Source organism: Carcharhinus amblyrhynchos, unplaced genomic scaffold (genome assembly GCF_965287045.1).
Source record: "Carcharhinus amblyrhynchos unplaced genomic scaffold, sCarAmb.v2.hapA scaffold_37, whole genome shotgun sequence".
Taxonomy (NCBI): domain Eukaryota; kingdom Metazoa; phylum Chordata; class Chondrichthyes; order Carcharhiniformes; family Carcharhinidae; genus Carcharhinus; species Carcharhinus amblyrhynchos.
In genome coordinates, this window is record NW_027649778.1 from 6085574 (window position 1) to 6102808 (window position 17235).

The 17235-nt window shown below is 47.0% G+C and overlaps 2 protein-coding genes across 4 annotated transcripts in view; both read left to right on the forward strand.

The window, feature by feature from the left end:
• Positions 1-15067, forward strand: part of sympk (symplekin) — a 61615-nt gene extending 46548 nt beyond the window's left edge. The window contains exons 20-26 of one of the 2 annotated variants that reach the window (XM_080218163.1): positions 105-195; positions 994-1101; positions 4173-4360; positions 6581-6757; positions 9126-9215; positions 12007-12897; positions 13726-15067. In XM_080218163.1, the coding sequence (XP_080074289.1) occupies positions 105-195; positions 994-1101; positions 4173-4360; positions 6581-6757; positions 9126-9215; positions 12007-12897; positions 13726-14016 (1836 nt within the window). In that variant the 3' untranslated portion in view covers positions 14017-15067. The remainder of the gene's footprint in view (positions 1-104; positions 196-993; positions 1102-4172; positions 4361-6580; positions 6758-9125; positions 9216-12006; positions 12898-13725) is intronic. The other variant, XM_080218164.1, reaches the window with a different exon arrangement.
• An 884-nt stretch (positions 15068-15951) lies between these two features.
• rsph4a (radial spoke head component 4A) overlaps positions 15952-17235 on the forward strand; it is a 28671-nt gene continuing 27387 nt past the window's right edge. For both annotated transcript variants that reach the window (XR_013889949.1, XM_080218229.1), the window contains exon 1: positions 15952-16347. Coding sequence is in view for 1 of the 2 variants with exons in the window: in XM_080218229.1 (XP_080074355.1) it covers positions 16139-16347 (209 nt within the window). In the remaining variant the exon portion in view is untranslated. The remainder of the gene's footprint in view (positions 16348-17235) is intronic.

Below are 17235 nucleotides of genomic sequence, written 5' to 3' on the forward strand. Positions count from 1 at the left end.
AAACCGATAGAGAACTGGGCTGGAGTGTAAACTTTCTGCCAGTGTGTGATTCTGCTTTAATGTTTAAACTTCAAGGTAATTAGCATCTTGATTCTGTTCCGCAGAAAGAGGTAATCCAGGCACTGCCCAAACTGATTAAACTCAATCCCATCGTGGTGAAGGAAGTCTTTAACCGGCTGTTGGGCACCACGCACGGTGGGTCATTGTGCCATTTACAATGGAAATGATGATGTGTTGGGGGCATGTGGATACTGTGTAACAGTGGAAATCATACAGGCAAGGATCTGTATCAGTGTGGGATTTACTGGGGAACAGTCTGGAATATTAAACTTTACTGTCCCCAGAAGATTGTTAACAAGTCTGTCCTTAAAAGTTATCTTATGTTCAACAAGGAACAATTTTAAATTGGTCACCTACACACTTGAAAAATAATGGGGGTGGGAATATATTGCTCCCCAGTATCTATGTGGGATATTACATGAGTGGGGTGGGTATTTGGTCAGTAAATCACTGCAATGTAAGACGGTGGTGTAGTGCTATTATCGTTAGACCATTGATCCAGAAAGTCAGCTAATGTTCTGGGACCCAGGTTCGAATCTCACCACGGCAGCTGATGGAAATTGAAGTCAATAAAAAAAGTCTGGAATTAAGAATCTACTGATGACTATGAAACCATTGTTGGAAAAACCCACCTGTCCTTTAGGGAAGGAAGTCTGCCATCTTTACCTGGTCTGGTCTACATGTGACTGCAGAGCCATGGCAATGTGGTTGACTCTGGACTGCCCTCGGAAAACGAGGGATGGGCTCAACCAGCAACACCCATGTCCCACGAATAAATAAAAAAAAATGAAGGTTTTGCAGGTGGGGGCAAGAGGATGGACTTAGCTGGTGGAGATGATGGGGTGTTACTGATTGAGGTGGGGGAGGGATTCTTGTTATTGGAGTATTTCAAAATCTGGGCATACGTGCAATGGGACATTTCCTTTCTTCCAGCAGGTGAGGGGGTGTCGGCGGCAATTTCACCTCTGACCCCAGGTGACCTGTTGATAGCCCTGCACAACATTGATTCGACCAAATGCGATATGAAATCGATAATTAAAGGTAACTGATGTCTACAATAACCAGGCTGCTTCCACACTCTGCAATCCCCACCGCTCACGCATCACACAGCACCCAGGAAGGAAGGTGATCCAAAGTCCTTGGTTTAGATATTGCCAATTTGGGGGCAAAATAGGATTGGGGGTAGCAGTCAGATTGGCTTTTCAATGTCTGGGTTGTAGGAAGGGAGATCCCAAGAAGGAGGAAGGAACCCTTAAGGCCCAGAGCAGAAACTCCAAGGCACATCATGCAGTTATATAGAGCTCAACTCAGCTTAGATTTTGGCAATAGGGTGAGCAGAAGGTATTCCACTCTAGGTATGATTCAAGTGACCCACTGGAAAGCTTTTATCAAAATAAACTTTATTTAAGAACACAGAATATAACAAAGAATTAGCATAACTTTTATCAATTAAAATGCTTAAACATGTGTGATGACTTCAGTCAGGCAAGTGAGATTGGCCTGCTAGAGTATGAACTCCCTGATTGAGTCCTTGCCCACTGGGCATCACAGGGACTGGGGTGTATTATTGACCCCTTTAATCGCATTATAATTTGATGTTTTAAGTTTCTTTTCCACTTGGTCTTTTGTTTTGGGCGGTTCCCCTCCTTTTAGGGAGCTGACCCTTTTGAGTTGTCCCCAAGTTAATTTGATTTTGTTTACTTGGTTGGACATTAAAAGACGTTCCTGATTGGGTCCTAATTGATGGTCCTATCAGGGAGCTTTATGTTCCCTATTTAAAGCAGCTGTGTCAGTCTCTGATTGCTGAGCAGGGAACACGCTATTGTATAGTATGTCTTGTAAATAAAGGAACTTTTTGTGATGGGGCCTTTGCCTCCATGGATTTATTACAACATTGCAAAATATAATTCTTGATCGCTAGCTATCTTTGTTGTTCCAATTTAAAACAATGTCCCATAGACATGTACCCTTTTTCTGAATTAGTTAGCGCAAAGGCAAGTATGCCCATGTGATATTGGATTTTCAGCCTTTTAGCATTTCTGGGCAAAAATCCAGAGAGAAGGATACAGGCTCAAAACGGCAAAACCTCAGAACTCTCTGGCAGCTTCCAGTCTCCAGACTGCAGAAGCAGAAAGGGAATACCTGTGTCTCTCTCCCTGCAGTTCCAAGCAGTAACTCAGAGAAAGATGTTCTTCTCAAACAGCAGAATCTCCAAAAAAAACTTATCTCCTGGCAGATTTCCGTCTCCAACTTCAGGGGCGAAGAGAGACACTGCTCTCCCAATTCCATAGCATTGTGTAAACCTAATTGTACCCAGCCGTGTGACTGTACTGTCAATCATCCCAATCAAGTCCCAGTCTGCAAAATTCCAGGGGGAAAAAGCCAAGAATGGCATTTGTTCAGATTAAGCAATTATGCTGCTGCAGTAATAATACAGGATACTGCTTGTAGGCAGAATGGCTCCGATAAAAATGGAAGAGCCAGCTAACTGCACAGAAATATGACTAATATACATTTTTTAAAAGCAGCATATTGTCATAACAGGGAAGGGGGAAAAAAGAACTTGGGAAGGAGATGGGCAGGCCTTGAATTCCACACAAAGATGTGCAACCTGATATCTTCAGCATAGGTTGAAAATGAGAAGGATTGTTCTTGGGAGTACTGCGTTGCTGACCAGGTGACCAAACAGTCGAACAAATTATGTCTATGTAGCTTAAGCAAATGACCACTTCTTTGTGGGTGGGGTGGGGAGGTGGCTGGCTTGTGAGATGGATTGGGAGGGGTCGGGGGAGACAGTACACTGAGGATCATGGAATTGGGAGGAATGCATTTAGCCCATCATGAGCTAATGAGATCTACTCCTTTCATGGGGCTTAACTTTATTTAATGGTTTGTCGCGTCGTCTCTGAGTGTTACAGAGCTTTTCAATGAATTACCATTACGTTGATAAAATGTATGCCCTCAGCAGCATGCTGAAGTTCTTGAACTGACTCCACGAATCTTTATGGATCTGTCTTCCTTTAAGGTACTCCTTAAAATCTTTAACCGGGCACTTAATGGTAATACCTTGGTTTGGCCTCAAATACTGTGAAGCACTTTGGGATCCTTTCCAATGTCAAATGTACTGCTGCCTCACAGCAGCAGGGACAAGGGTTTGATCTTTGGCTTGGGTGACTGTGCAAACTCTGCACATTCTCCCCTTGTCTGCGTGGGTTTCCTCCAGGTGCCCTGGCTTCTTCTCACAGTCCGAAGGATGTGTGAATTCACTGGATTGGCCACTTAGTGTCCCAAGACATACTAGTTAGGTGCATTGACCATGCTAAATTCTCCCTCTGCGTACCTGAATGTTTCTTCGGAAGGAGTTCCCCAAATGCAGACAGTAAAAATATAACAAAACTTACTCCAACTTATAAATCAAAGAAAGGGTTTGATAAAGAAGCTTCATTACTCCAAACTTGGGGCCTCTCCCTGGGCCACTCCAAACTCCCCACAATTCCCAAGAGGTTCTTCATAGAACAGAATCATACAATCCCTATGCAGAATGAGGCCATTTGGCCCATTGAGTCATGGACCACAATCCACCCCGCCCAGGCCATATTTCTGTAATTCGACATATTTACCCTACTAATCCGCCTGACACTAAGGGGCAATTTCTTAGCATGGCCAATCAACCTAATCCACACATCTTTGGAGTGTGGGAGGAAACCAGAGCACCCAGAGGAAACCCATGCAGACGCGGAGAGAACGTGCAGACTCCGCACACATAGTGACCCAAGCCAGGAATTGAACCTAGGTCCTGGCATTGTGAGGCAGCAGTGCTAACTACAGTGAGTCAGCTGGCCATCACATCATTCCATGATTGGTTCCATGGTTTACAGTGTCAGCTGACCCTTACAGCTTGTTACCATTGGTCACATTACATCCACTGCAAAGTTGTCATCGGTTGCATTCTAACACTGAACTTGGGGAATTTCATAGTAGCTTCATTGTAGTGTTAATGTAAGCCGATAAATAAACTTAAACTGAAAACTAAACTTGGTGCGAAATGAATGTGTCTTGTTGAAATGTTAGTTCCTTGAAGTTGATCTGACTGGTTCTGACTTTTGTTTTAGCGACAAACCTGTGCTTCGCAGAGAGGAATGTGTACACGTCGGAGGTCCTGGCTGTTGTGATGCAACAGCTGATGGAACAGAGTCCACTTCCCATGTTGCTGATGCGGACAGTGATTCAGTCACTTACTATGTATCCACGGCTGGGTGGTTTTGTCATGAACATCCTGTCTCGACTCATAATGAAACAGGTAACGAGGAGGAGAGGCAGGTGTGTAGCAAGGATGCTGAATATTTTTGTTTCTAAATGCAGCGGGTATAACAAGCAGTGATTTGGAGCTGGGGGCTGGACTTGGACAGGTAACTCAACAAGCAGTCATTTTAAATAGAGTTGCTACAGACCACAACAAAGCAGGATCTATTTAGAGAGAGCCTTTTTGAACTACAGCAAAGAACTTGTGGCTCAAATTACAAAGTTTATTTATTAGTCACAAGTAAGGCTTACATTCACACTGCAATGAAGTTATTGTGGAAATCCCCTAGTTGCCACAGTCCGGTGCCTGTTCGGGTACACTGTGGAAGAATTTATCATGACCAATTCACCTAATCTGCACACCCTTGGACTGTGGGAGGAAACCAGAGCACCCGGAGGAAACCCACACAGACATGAGGAGAACATGCAAATGCCACACAGACACTGACCTAAGCCGGGAATCGAACCTGGTTCTCTGGCGCTGTGAGGGAGCAGTGCTAACTACTGTGCTACCATGCTGTCCCAATACCAATTTACAGCAAAGTCTCCAGATAAAACATCACTTCCTGAAAATTGCAGTGTGTGGAGGATAGTTACATCAGAGTATGTTGTGTGTGCAAAATCAGTCCCAGTCACAGCAGTGTGGTCCTGGACTGAGATTGACTTAAGAATTAACTGTCCCTTACAACTTTAGATGTCACCATACGAAACCTTATTTAGCTAAGTCTCAGGGCATGAGAATCACTGGCAGGTCCAATATTCCATTGTCCTTTCGAAGATGCTAGTGGGTATTCTTGGTAGTATTGTATCCTTATAGTGCAGAAAAGGTCACTCAGCCCATTGAGCCTGCACTGACTCTTGCCCACACCCAACTCCCCACCCTATCCCATGGCTTTTCCCCCTAACCTACTCATCTTGGGAAACAAAGGGGCAATTTACTATAGCCAGTTGAGCTAACCCGCACATCTGGAGCACTTGGAGCAAATTGACCCAGATGTGGGGAGAACATGTAGATTCCAAACAGCCATCCAAGGCTGGAATTGAACCCAGATCTCTAGTGCTGAGGCAGCAATGCTAACCACTACACCGCCCATGAACATTTACTGTCAGTGTAGTGAAGTAACTCCCACAGTGTTAGCTAGGGAGTTCCAGGAGTCTGACCCAGCAGCAGTGAAGAAACGTCAGTATATTTCCCAGTTAGGATGGTGCAGTGACATCTAGGTAGGAATTGTCAGCGAGTCCCAGCTTGGGGACTGTATGAACATAAGAACTAGGAGCAGGAATAGGCCACCTGGCCTCTTGATCCTGCTCCGCCATTCAATAAGATCATGGTTGATCTTTTTGGAGACTCGGCTCCAGTGCATAAACAGTGGCTAGTACTCTCTCAATCATCTCTGGTTTTAGTTAATGTGCCCTGGGAATGCTTGATAACTCGGGTAAAGATGGCCTTACTTGCATCTATCTGTGCTGTACATCTGGCAGTGGGGAAGTACGTGGAAGATGTGCTCTGTGTCCAACCTATGTTGCCTTGAAGTATTTGATGGGGTGGGTTTGTGGGACCTGATAACTTCTGGCTCATTGATGAGCTGGCTGTTATTTTGGTACAATTTACCAAACTACAGTTATAGTTGCTGATACGATCTCTTCATGGACTGCTCTGATTTGTTTCGATTTGATTTATTATTGTCACATGTATTAGTATACAGTGACAAGTATTGTTTCTTGCGCACTATACAGACAAAACATTACTGTTCATAGAGAAGGAAAGGAGAGGGTGCAGAATGTAGTGTTACAGTCATAGCTAGGGTGTAGAGAAAGATCAATTTAATGCGAGGCAACTCCATTCAAAAGTCTGACTGCAGCAGGGAAGAAGCTGTTGAGTCAGTTGGTACGTGACCTCAGACTTTTGTACCTTTTTCCTGACAGAAGAAGGTGGAAGAGAGAGTGTCCGGGGTGCGTAGGGTTCTTAATTATGCTGGCTGCTTTGCTGAGGCAGCAGGAAGTGTAGACAGAGTCAATGGATGGGAGGCTGGTTTGTGTGATGCTTAGCTACATGCACAAACTTTTGTAGTTTCTTGGGCAGAGCAGGAGCCATTGCAAGCTGTGATACAACCAGAAAGAATGCTTTCTATGGTGCCTCTGTAAAAGTCGGTTAGAGTCGTAGCTGACATGCCGAATTTCCTCTGTAATGTGGTTCCTCTTGATTGTGCTGCTGCAGGTTTGGAAATATCCCAAGGTTTGGGAAGGTTTTATTAAGTGCTGCCAGCGAACAAAACCACAGTCGTTCCAGGTCCTGCTGCAACTCCCACCCACTCAACTCGCCAGTGTTTTTGAGAAGTGTCCGGAGCTCCGTGAACCACTCTTGACGCATGTGCGATCTTTCACGCCCCACCAGGTACGTAGTTGCTGTAGGTGGAATGTGCGTTCTTCCCCCACTTTATTAAAGTTTCTCACCTGTCCTTTAACCATTCGGTTTCTCCTATCCATGCAACAGTGACATCTTGGAATGTCGCCCTCCATGCCCATTGGAAGGCTATAGCATCATTGCAATACAAAAGGAAGCCAATTAGCCTGCCAAAGTCTGTGCCAGCTCTCTGTATAGAATCCAGCCAATCCCATTTTCCCCACTCCATTCCCAGTGTCCTGTAGACTTCTTCCCCCTCAAGTGACCATCCAATTTATTTTTGATATCATTGATCCTTTCTGTTCCATCACCCTTGTAGACGTCAACTTCCATGTCATTACAAACTTTGCTGCGTTTTTAAAAAAAAGTTTCTCATGCCTGTACTTCTTGCAAAAGACCTTAAATCTGTCACTACCTAGCCCTTTGAGGTAAAATTAAAGTAGTTATATTTATTAGTCACAAGTAAGGCTTACATTAACACTGCAACAAAGTTACTGTGAAATTCCCCTATCGCAACATTCTGGTGCCTGTTCGAATCAATGCACTTAAACAGCACGTCTTTCAGATTGTGGGAGGAAACCCACACAGACACGGGGAGAACATGCAGACTCCACACAGACGATGACCCAAGCCAGGAATCGAACCTGGGTTCTGTCGCTGTGAGGCAGCAGGGCTAACCACTGTACCACCGTGCTGCCCAGTCCTTATCCCATCAAATAACGGAATACTTTTCTTACCTAGCTTACATATAACTGCCATAATCTCGTAACATCTCGATTGGATCTCCTCTCAACTTCCTTTGCTCCAAGGAGAACAACTCCAGCTTTCTCAACCTAACATTACAGCTAAAAGTTCCCTCTCTGGAACCATTCTGGTTAATTGCCTCTGCACCCTCTCGAAGATGTTTGCATTGTGCACTTGCCTTTGGCAATGCTGACTGGGGGACCAGTGCCTACTCTCCATTGCAGCGTGAATTAGGTCATAGAAGTTGCAACAGTTAGCCGATCACATTCATATTGTGTTTGCTTGTCACCTGGAACTAATAGCCTAAAAATCTGGCTTCCATGCCCTTTTCCTTAGAATTTGAATATGAAGAAAATATAATTCCTTTTTTAAAAGGTGGAATTCAGCACTTGTGCCAAAGCATTTCAAATTTGGACAATCCTCTGGAAAAACAGGATGTTTTTTGACCTGTAATCTTCAGAATGTGATGCTATGTGAGTGGTCTGCCAAACATGCTCTCCCCTCAATGCATGACTATCGTAAAATTCTTATACCCCCCACAACCAAGACTTGTCTCTTTCAAGTGTGATAGAAAACACTATTTTTCATCCAAAAATCCTTTCTGAAATGTGAAATCTAGATCAGCAATAATTGAACCACGATACCGTTGTACACATTCAGTATAGCTTCCTTGATTTCATATTTAGTGCTCTCCCAAAGTCACATTTACCACGAAGAATTTGCTCTTGAGGCGGTTGGCACGTGACCTCAGACTTTTGTGTCTTTTTCCCAATGGAAGAAGGTGGAAGAGAGAATATCTGGGGTGCATAGAGACTTTAATTATGTTGGCTGCCTTTCCGAGGCAGCGGGAAATGTCAATGGATGGGAGGCTGGTTTTACTCCTTGCTTTAAAAATCATTGTATCTGCTTTCCTACATCTCTCTCTCTGCTCTTTACCGTGCAGGGTATAATTCCTCTTCCTGTATTCCTAAAATATGCTATTACTATTTCAGTGTTCAGCCAATGAATAATTTGAGATGTGACTTACATGGGGTTTAGTGTACTTGGAAGTGAGAGGGTGATTTTGGACTTGGGTCCCCAAAGCACTCTAGTTTACATCATGTTATGTTTGGCTTCTTACAACACCAGGTGCCCCTTCATCAGATGAGTGGAGAGTTGGGTTCATAAACAGGGCAAATATAGACACAGACTCAATAACCCTGTTGGACTTTAACCTGGTGTTGTGGGATTTCTTACTGAACCCACCCCAGCCCACGTCAGCATCTCTACATCATGTTTGAATTCAGTTGTGGATTGATTGATTGTTAGGGTTATCAGCATGGGCTTGGTGGGGGGGGGGCAGTGGCGAAGGGCCTGTTTCTGTGCTGTTTGAATTAACAAGCTTGGTTATAGATACAAATTCAGCAAATATGGCAGGGAGGGAGGGGAGTGCGTCTAAGTATTCAATGACATGGATGTAGGTAGAAGCATGGCCCAGTGGTATCACTGCTGCTAGTTTGAATTGATCAGCTTGTGGGGACAAGCCCCAGGTTTCGCTGGCAGTGGCTATTGGTTATCCAGTCTGCTGCTGTTGAAGAAGCCACCTTTCACTCCTCTTATACTTCCTGTATTCCAGCAAAACCACATTCCGAAGTCGATAATGATGGTGCTGGAGGCCAATTCGAAGCCAGATGCAGAGACTATGGAGTCTAAGCCAATGAACGAGGTAGGTGCTGGACACATTCTTCCTGAGGAATAGCTGTTACATTATCCAGGCCTGAATTCCCTAAAATAATTAAATGAAACTGGATGAATAATCCTGACTTTGTCAAGACCCATTGATACTAATACGCTGTTCGATCAGGATTTATCACTTTTTTGATTTGATTTATTTGTCACATATATTAGTAAACAATGAAAAGTATTGTTTCTTGAATGCTATACAGACAAAGCATATCGTTCAGAGAAGAAGAGAATGCAGAATGTAATGTTACAGTCACAGCTAGGTTTTCCACAGTTCCCAAACTTCCAAAGTTTCAACCAAGATGGCTGAGAGTCAATATAAGTAGAAATTAAAGAATATTTATTTATTAGTTGCAAGCAGGCTTCACTGCAGTGAAGTTATTGTGAAAATCCCCTAGTTGTCACACTCCAGCGCCTATTTAGGTACGCTGAGGGAGAATTTAGCACGGCCAATGTACCCTAACCAGCACATCTTTCCGATGTGGGAGGAAACCGGAGGAAACCTGTAGCAACACGGGGAGATTGTGCAAACTCCGTGCAGTCACACAAGCCAGGAATCAAACCCTAATACAGCAGTGCTAACTGCCAAGTCAGTAGTTAGAAATTGAATATCAGTGCGTGGATGCATTGAAAGGGTGATTGTGGAGATGGGCTGAGTAGAAAGTTGTGTTGCAAGTCTACTGTTATCAGTGTCCATAGGTAGGGCAAGGAGGTCAGTCCTGAATCGATCCTCACTGGAATAGGGATTGAATCCCATGCTGTTCCCACTAATCAAATCCACACAGCCGTCCAGGGTGGCACAGTGGTTGGCACTGCTGCCTCTCAGCACCAGGGACCTGGGTTCGATTCCCAGCTTGGAACTTGTGTGGAGTCTGCACATTCTCCCCATGTCTACATGGGTTTCCTCCGGCTGCTCTGGTTTCCTCCCATAGTCCCAAAGATGTGCTGGTTAGGTGCATTCTTCCTAAGTGTACCCGAACAGGCGTCAGAGTGTGGTGACTAGGGGATTTTCACAGTAACTTCATTGCAGTGTTAATGTAAACCTATTTGTGACACTAATAAATAAACTTTGAAACTTTGAAATCTGAGTCAACCACTGTTTCGATCCCCACACCTGCAACGAGTCCACAATTTGTTTGGGCGACCATATATGTTGTAGTCCAGAACTATGGATAATGGTGGCAGATTTTCTTTCTGTGACCCTGTTGACCGGGAATCTGTCCTGTTTACCGTTGTCGTATATTAAACTCACCTGATGAAGAAGCAGTGCTCCGAAAGCTCGTGATTCCAAATAAACCTGTTGGACTTTAATCTGGTGTTGTGAGACTTCTTACTGTGCTCAACCCAGTCCAACGCTGGCAACTCCACATCGTGTATTTGAAGGATTTATAGGTTGATGCTCTCTCTCTTTGGTTGCATTATGGACGCACCTTCCAAGTCTGGGATGTAACTCGAACCCGGCGCTCCTGACAGAGATGCTACCACTGGGCCACAAGCCCACCTACTCAAAGATCCATGCACGTGGAGGCCAGATCAAGGGGTGTCTTTAAGACAGAGATAGGTTCTTGATCAATAAGGCGATCAGAGATTATGGAGAAAAGGCAGGAGAATGAGGTTGAGAAACATCCATGACTGAATGGTGGAGCAGATGGGCCGAGTGAGCTAATTCTGCTCCTATGTCTCACACTCTTGCATGGAAAGAACTGGAGTTTGAGACTTCCCTCTGTTTGTCCTGTGTGCAGTCATTCCTGATGTTTACAGGGTCAGCTGTTTCTGTTGTTCTTTTTAATTCCACCTAATTCTAAATAGGTATTTAATGATTCTGGCAATACATTTCACGCTCAGCATAGCATACAAGGGGCAGTAACATTTTTTACTGTGTGAAATTGAGAGTTTTCGTCCAAAATGTGTGAGGGCCTGTGATATTTCATGCTCTGGCTATGAGGGGCAGTTAGATTTCACAGTGAGAGAAAAGCCAGAACATTCCACTCTGGGTGTTGAAAAAGAAGTTTTGGTTGTGCCAATATTATTTTCTCAAGACAGCCAAATATGATTATTAGCGAGTGAATTATGAAATGCAGTCTTCGTACACAAATGTGTCTATCTGTAATGTCTCCTTTGACGGACAGTGCCTCTGGCAATGCAGCACTCCCTCAGTACCACACTGCTGTAGTCTTGAATGGATCTTGAACCCAAAACCATCTGACGCAACGTGCTACACGTTGAACCAGGAAAAGGTGTATAGTTTTTTTTTATTCATTCATAGGACATGGGCATCACTGGCTGGGCCAGCACTTGTTGCCCACCCCCTAGTTGTCTGAGGGCATTTGAGAGTCAACCACATTGCTGTGGCTGTGGAGTCACACGTAGGCCAGACCGGGTAAGGATGGCTGATTTCCTTCCCTAAAGGACATTAGTGAACCAGATGGGTTTTTCCGATAATGGTTTCATGGTCATCAGTAGATTCTTAATTCCAGATATTTTTTATTGAGTTCACATTCCACCATCTACTGTCGTGGGATTCAAACCCGGGTCCCCAGAACATTAGCTGAGTTTCTGGATTAATAGTCAAGCAATCCTACCACTAGGCCATCACTTCCCTTATAGTGACCCAGCGGCGGAGTTCAGACCCCACCACAAGTTATGAATTGAATTGAAAAAGACCTGAAGTGTTTGTCGCTGGGAAATAAAATAGTGAAATTTTCCACATCCCCGTTAACAGCCAATTGATTCATTACTGTCCTGATCTCGGGCTTTTATCTTGTGTGTTACAGGATGAAGTGCAGCATCTGACCATTGCTCATACACAGAAGGATCTGATTACCATGCGGCTGGCACAAGAGAAAGCCTTGAAGAGAAAACTGGAGGAGGAACAAAAACTCAAACAGCAACAACAGCTGGCCCAGTTGCACCCCCTCCAGACTGTCCCGACTCCATCTCTCCAGCCTGTCTCGGCTTCCCCACTCCAGACTGTCCCAGCTCCACTTCTCCAGACAGTCCCGACCCCACCTCTCCAGACTGTCCCAGCTCCACTTCTCCAGACGGTCCCGACCCCACCTCTCCAGACTGTCCCAGCCCCCCCACTCCAGACTGTCTCAGCTCCACCTTTGCAAACTGTCCCAACCCCCGCACTCCAGACTGTCCCAACTCCATCTCTCCAAACTGTCCCGGCCCCTCCTCTGCAAACTGTCCCAGCTCCACCTCTCCAGACTGTCCCAGCTCCTGCACTCCAGACCGTCCTGCCCCCACCTCTCCAGACTGTCCCAGCACCCCCACTCCAGACGGTCCCAACCCCCTCACTTCAGACTGTCCCGGCTCCCTCCCTCCAGACTGTGCCAGCCCTTCCCAGCCTGACTATCCCAGGACTCCCCAGTCAGGCTGCCTCCAAGTCTCCTACCCAGACAGTTACGCCCCCCTCAAGCGAGGGTGCCTCCAAATCTCCCACTCAGGCTGTTTCGGCCCCGCTCAGCCAGGCAGTCCCAAGTCAACTGACCACGACCTCTGCAGCAATCCCGAAGGATGAGCCGATGGAAGTCAGCAGCAGTGTTCCAGATTCGGCTGTTGGCAGAGAGAGCGAGAACCCGACCATCATCATCAATGTGAAGGATGAGGAGGAGGGACCGATGGCTTTGGATGAGGCTCAAGGGATGGTCGTCATGGATACTGTATGTGAAGGGTAGACTGTAGTTCCTATGCAGTGTGATAGGCAGGCAGCGTAGGGCTTGATTCCAGGGTTATGAAGGAGCAGCACAGTCTATGTTAGCTCACCTGCAGGAAATACTGCATGCTTCCTTGTGTTGTCTCAGCTGAATCTTGCTGGCACAGTGGTTAGCATCGCTGCCACGCAGTGCCAGGGACCCAGGTTCGATTCCAGCCTTAGATGACTGTGTGGAGTTTGCACATTCTCCCCTGTGTCTGCATGGGTTTCCTCCGGGTGCTCCAGTTTCTTCCACATTCCAAAGATGTGCGGGTTAGATGGATTGACCGTGCTAAATTGCACCTTCGTATTCCAAGATATGTAAGTTAGGGGATGAGTGGGATAAATATGTGGGGTTACAGTGATAGGGGGTGGGTGGGATGTTCTGTTGGCGAGTCAGTGCAGACTCGATGGGCTGAATGGCCTGCTTTATGGCACCGTAAGGTTTCTAGGATTTTATGTTCTAACTTCTGGCTGCTCATACAGGAACTGGGATATTTCCAGGCACTGGTGTGGGAGCTGCTCACTGGCGATGGGTTGGGCTGTGCTCGCTGGGGGTGCGAGTGGGCTGTACTCACTGGAGATGGGGTGGGCTGTGCTAGCTGGGGATGGGAGTGGCCTGTGCTCGCTGGAGATAGTGGCTGGGAACAAGCCCACCCTGGCTGGACGATGGGTGGGAGAAGGGGCATTGCCTGGGACCTGCTCGGTAGGGGGGGTGACATGGCACTGAGTTTCAATCGGGAGCTTGGAGGTGACCTTCGCAACTCGGTGACGCTGCTCTTTGTTTCCGAAACAGGATTCGGCCACAGGGGATCGCAGCAGTCAGCAGCCGGTCCTCCACGAAGTGGGACACCTGGTGGCTCGAGACCACGGGGACATCACCGAGCAGGTGATCCTGGTCCGTGACGAGCCCGTGCCGGCTGACAAGCTGGTGCCCGTCAGCGATCAGGCGGCCAACCTGTCGGAGGAGCCGATGGAGCAAGGCACAGAAGGAGAGGAGAAGGTTGGCGAGGACGCAGAGGAGCAGACAACTGGAGATGAGCAGCTCATCACCAAACGCAAATCTGCTCTGAGGAAAAGCAGCTAAAGGACTTGAGCAGCAATTTCCACCATTTGTGTTAACGTAGTTGGCTCATCTCACCTCAGCAAACAAAAATACTGGCTGAAAAGGCACATACTTTGGGGCAGAGTGGAACCTGTGGACTCAGTGGAACCTTCCTTCACTGTGTCTGCCTGGGTTTCCTTTGGGTGCTCCGGTTTCCTCCCACACTCCAAAGATGTGCAGGTTAGATGGATTGGCCATGTTAAATTGGTCCTTAGTGTCAGGGGACTAGCTAGAATGAGCCCAATGGCCTCCTTGTGCACTGTAGGATTCTGATTCTATCCCGTCTTTAATCCATGGATTCAATTTTTTAAAAATGGAGCAAGGTCCAAATGTCAGTTTTGGTTGGTTGATGAAGGTCATCTTCCGGTCCTGTTCCCCTATGGGTGGTATGCGATTGCTCATATCGGCTGGGCAGGCTTCCTCAACAGTGCGGCACCCGCTTGCCTCAGTTCTGATTTAAGGGTTCGGTATGTCCGGACTTGAACCGACAACCTTTTGACTGCTGCCACCCAGCTGACTGTAGGCATCCTTTGAGACTGAGCACAGGCCCTATTGGAAATGTCAGCCATTCCCAGGGGACTCCAATAGACTCAATGCTGGTGATCCCACTGAACCAGCTCTCCACAGGTGTACACCGGCGCGGGATGCAGGGTCACATCTCGGGAATCGGGATTGATTCTGGATTAAGCACACTCAGCAACCATTTCCAATTTCCTCCTGTTGTGCTTTGCCTGGTCACTTGGTGCCATGTCCAGTCTGCACCCAGTTTTACCTTGTGCATTTGTAACCCATTTAGTCCAAACCTGTTAATGGTCCGACCCTAAAAGGTTAGAGGAGGGTCTAGGTTCTTTTTAAACTCGAGTGAAAACCATGTCTTTTTTATTTAAAAATATAGCCTATTGGGGTGCCATGGCTGTTTGAGTCTCAAATGTGTGCGCGTGCGTAGTGAGAGCCAGTGTGCTGTCAACCGTTACATCTGAAGCAGTAAGAATGTTGAAAGAATAAAACATTGCGGTGTGTTAGAACTTTCAAATTGTACTTGGAGTCTGAATTTAAACATTTGTGGTGTGGGCTTGTAAGTCACAATGGCGAGGCTGCATTCCTCATCAGATGGGGTTAACCATCCTCACCCTCTGCTTTCCCCTTCTGTTTCCCCGCTTTCCCTCTGACCCCTCGTTGCTGTCCTTCTGCCCCTTCCCTCTGCATTGAGTCCTGCTATCGTGTCCTGTCGAGGGGTAAATCAGTCATAGTTTCTGCTGCTGTGAAATGCAGTGTGACTGCCCAGCAGCTGAACAGTTTGATGCTTCCAGCTCTTGTTTTGATGCATTGAAAAATCAGTTTGAGATTTATCTGAGACCTGTTGGTCATTTTTGGGTCAGTGCTCAGTAACAAAATAGACGTTAATTGCTCAGTCTCAAAGGAAATATGATGGGTTGAAATGCATTTTCTAGTCTCCCAACGCTTTCCTCATTGCCCCTGTCCCCTCTCAGTCCATTTCTCACTGCCCCCGGCCCCCTCCGCCACCTTCCCACCACCCACCCCACAAACCGGCCCTTGTTCCTCTCCCCCCCGCCCGGTGCCCGCTTCTCCCACACTCTGTGGGGGCGGAGGGGGCCGGGGGCAGTGAGAAATGTACAGTGAGGGGGGACAGGGGCAGTGAGGAAAGCGTTGGGAGACTAGAAAATGAATTTCAACCCATCATATTTCCTTTGAGAGTGAGCAATTAACGTCTAATTTGTTACCGTAGCCCCCCCGTCCCCGCCAGGTGTCCGCTTGTCCCACACTCGATGCCCAGTTCCGGGAGTGTTGATGACGTGGGACGCACGCTGTGGCGGGCCGGTGACGCAGGCGCGTGGCGCGTTTTTTGCCTAGCGACCGGCTGCTGCTGCTGGCGACCGTCTCCTTGGAGACGGGAGAGGCCCCAGGCCGGGCAGGGAAGAGAGAGGGAGAGTGTGAGTGAGTTGAAAAGAGGGGAGAGAGGGTGTGAGTGAGTTTGAAAAGAGGAAAAAGAGAGTGAAAAGGGGGAAGAGAGGGAGAAGCCAAGAGCAGGAGTGTCTGCCCCAGAGCAGAGAGAAGGTAGAAAGTGAGCAGAGGGGGAAAGACCATGTCAGAGCTTCGGGATAGCGAGTCTCCGATAGTCCATTCAGACTCTGAGTTTAAAGCCCATCAGAGTGATGTTGCCAGCAGCATGAGCAGCCAGGAGATGTTAGCGCAGGGGGAAGACCAGAATACTCTGACTTCTGCAGATGAAATCATGATCCAGAATGCAAAGGCTTATTTACTGCAGAAAAGCACCATAACCAACCTCAACGTGTGAGTATGTAAACCTAAACACAACTCGTTAATGTTTTCGGACTAACAAGCTTGTCATCTTTCGAGAAGTAAAGTTTTGGGTTTATTTATTAGTCACAAGTAAGGCTGATATTAAGAACATAAGAAATAGGAGCAGGAGTCGGCCATCTAGCCCCTCGAGCCTGCCCCGCCCTTCAATAAGATCATGGCTGATCTGTCGTGTCTCAGTTCCACATTCCCGCCCTCTCCCCATAACCCTTAAACCCCTCTCTTATCAAAAACCCATCAACCCGCGTCTTAAAAATATTTAGCGAGGCAGCCTCCACCACTTCAACGGGCAGAGAATTCCAGAGATTCACCACCCTTTGAGTGAAGAAGTTCCTCCTCAACTCCGTTCTAAACCGCGCCCCCCCCCCCCCCCCCTTTATCTTGAGGCTGTGCCCTCTAGTCCTGTCCTTTCTGAGCGGGAAGAGCCTCTCCGCCTCTATCCTATCCATCCCATTCGTCATCTTATATGTCTCAATGAGATCTCCCCTCATTCTTCTAAACTCTAACGAGTACAAGCCTAGTTTATTCAGCCTCTCCTCATAGTTCAACCCCCTCAACTCCGGTATCAGCCTAGTAAACCTCCTCTGCACTCCCTCCAAGGCCAAAATATCCTTGCGTAAGTGCGACAACCAAAACTGCAGCCTCACCAGTGCCCTATACAGCTGCAGCAAGACCTCCCTACTTTTATATTCAATCCCCCTCGCTATGAAGGCCAGCATCCCATTCGCCTTCCTGACCACCTGCTGCACCTGCAGGCTGGGTTTTTGCGACTCATGCACAAGGACCCCGAGGTCCCTCTGCACCGTCGCCTGCTGCAGTTTTCCGCCATGTAAGTAATAGTCCTTCCTACCATTATTCCTA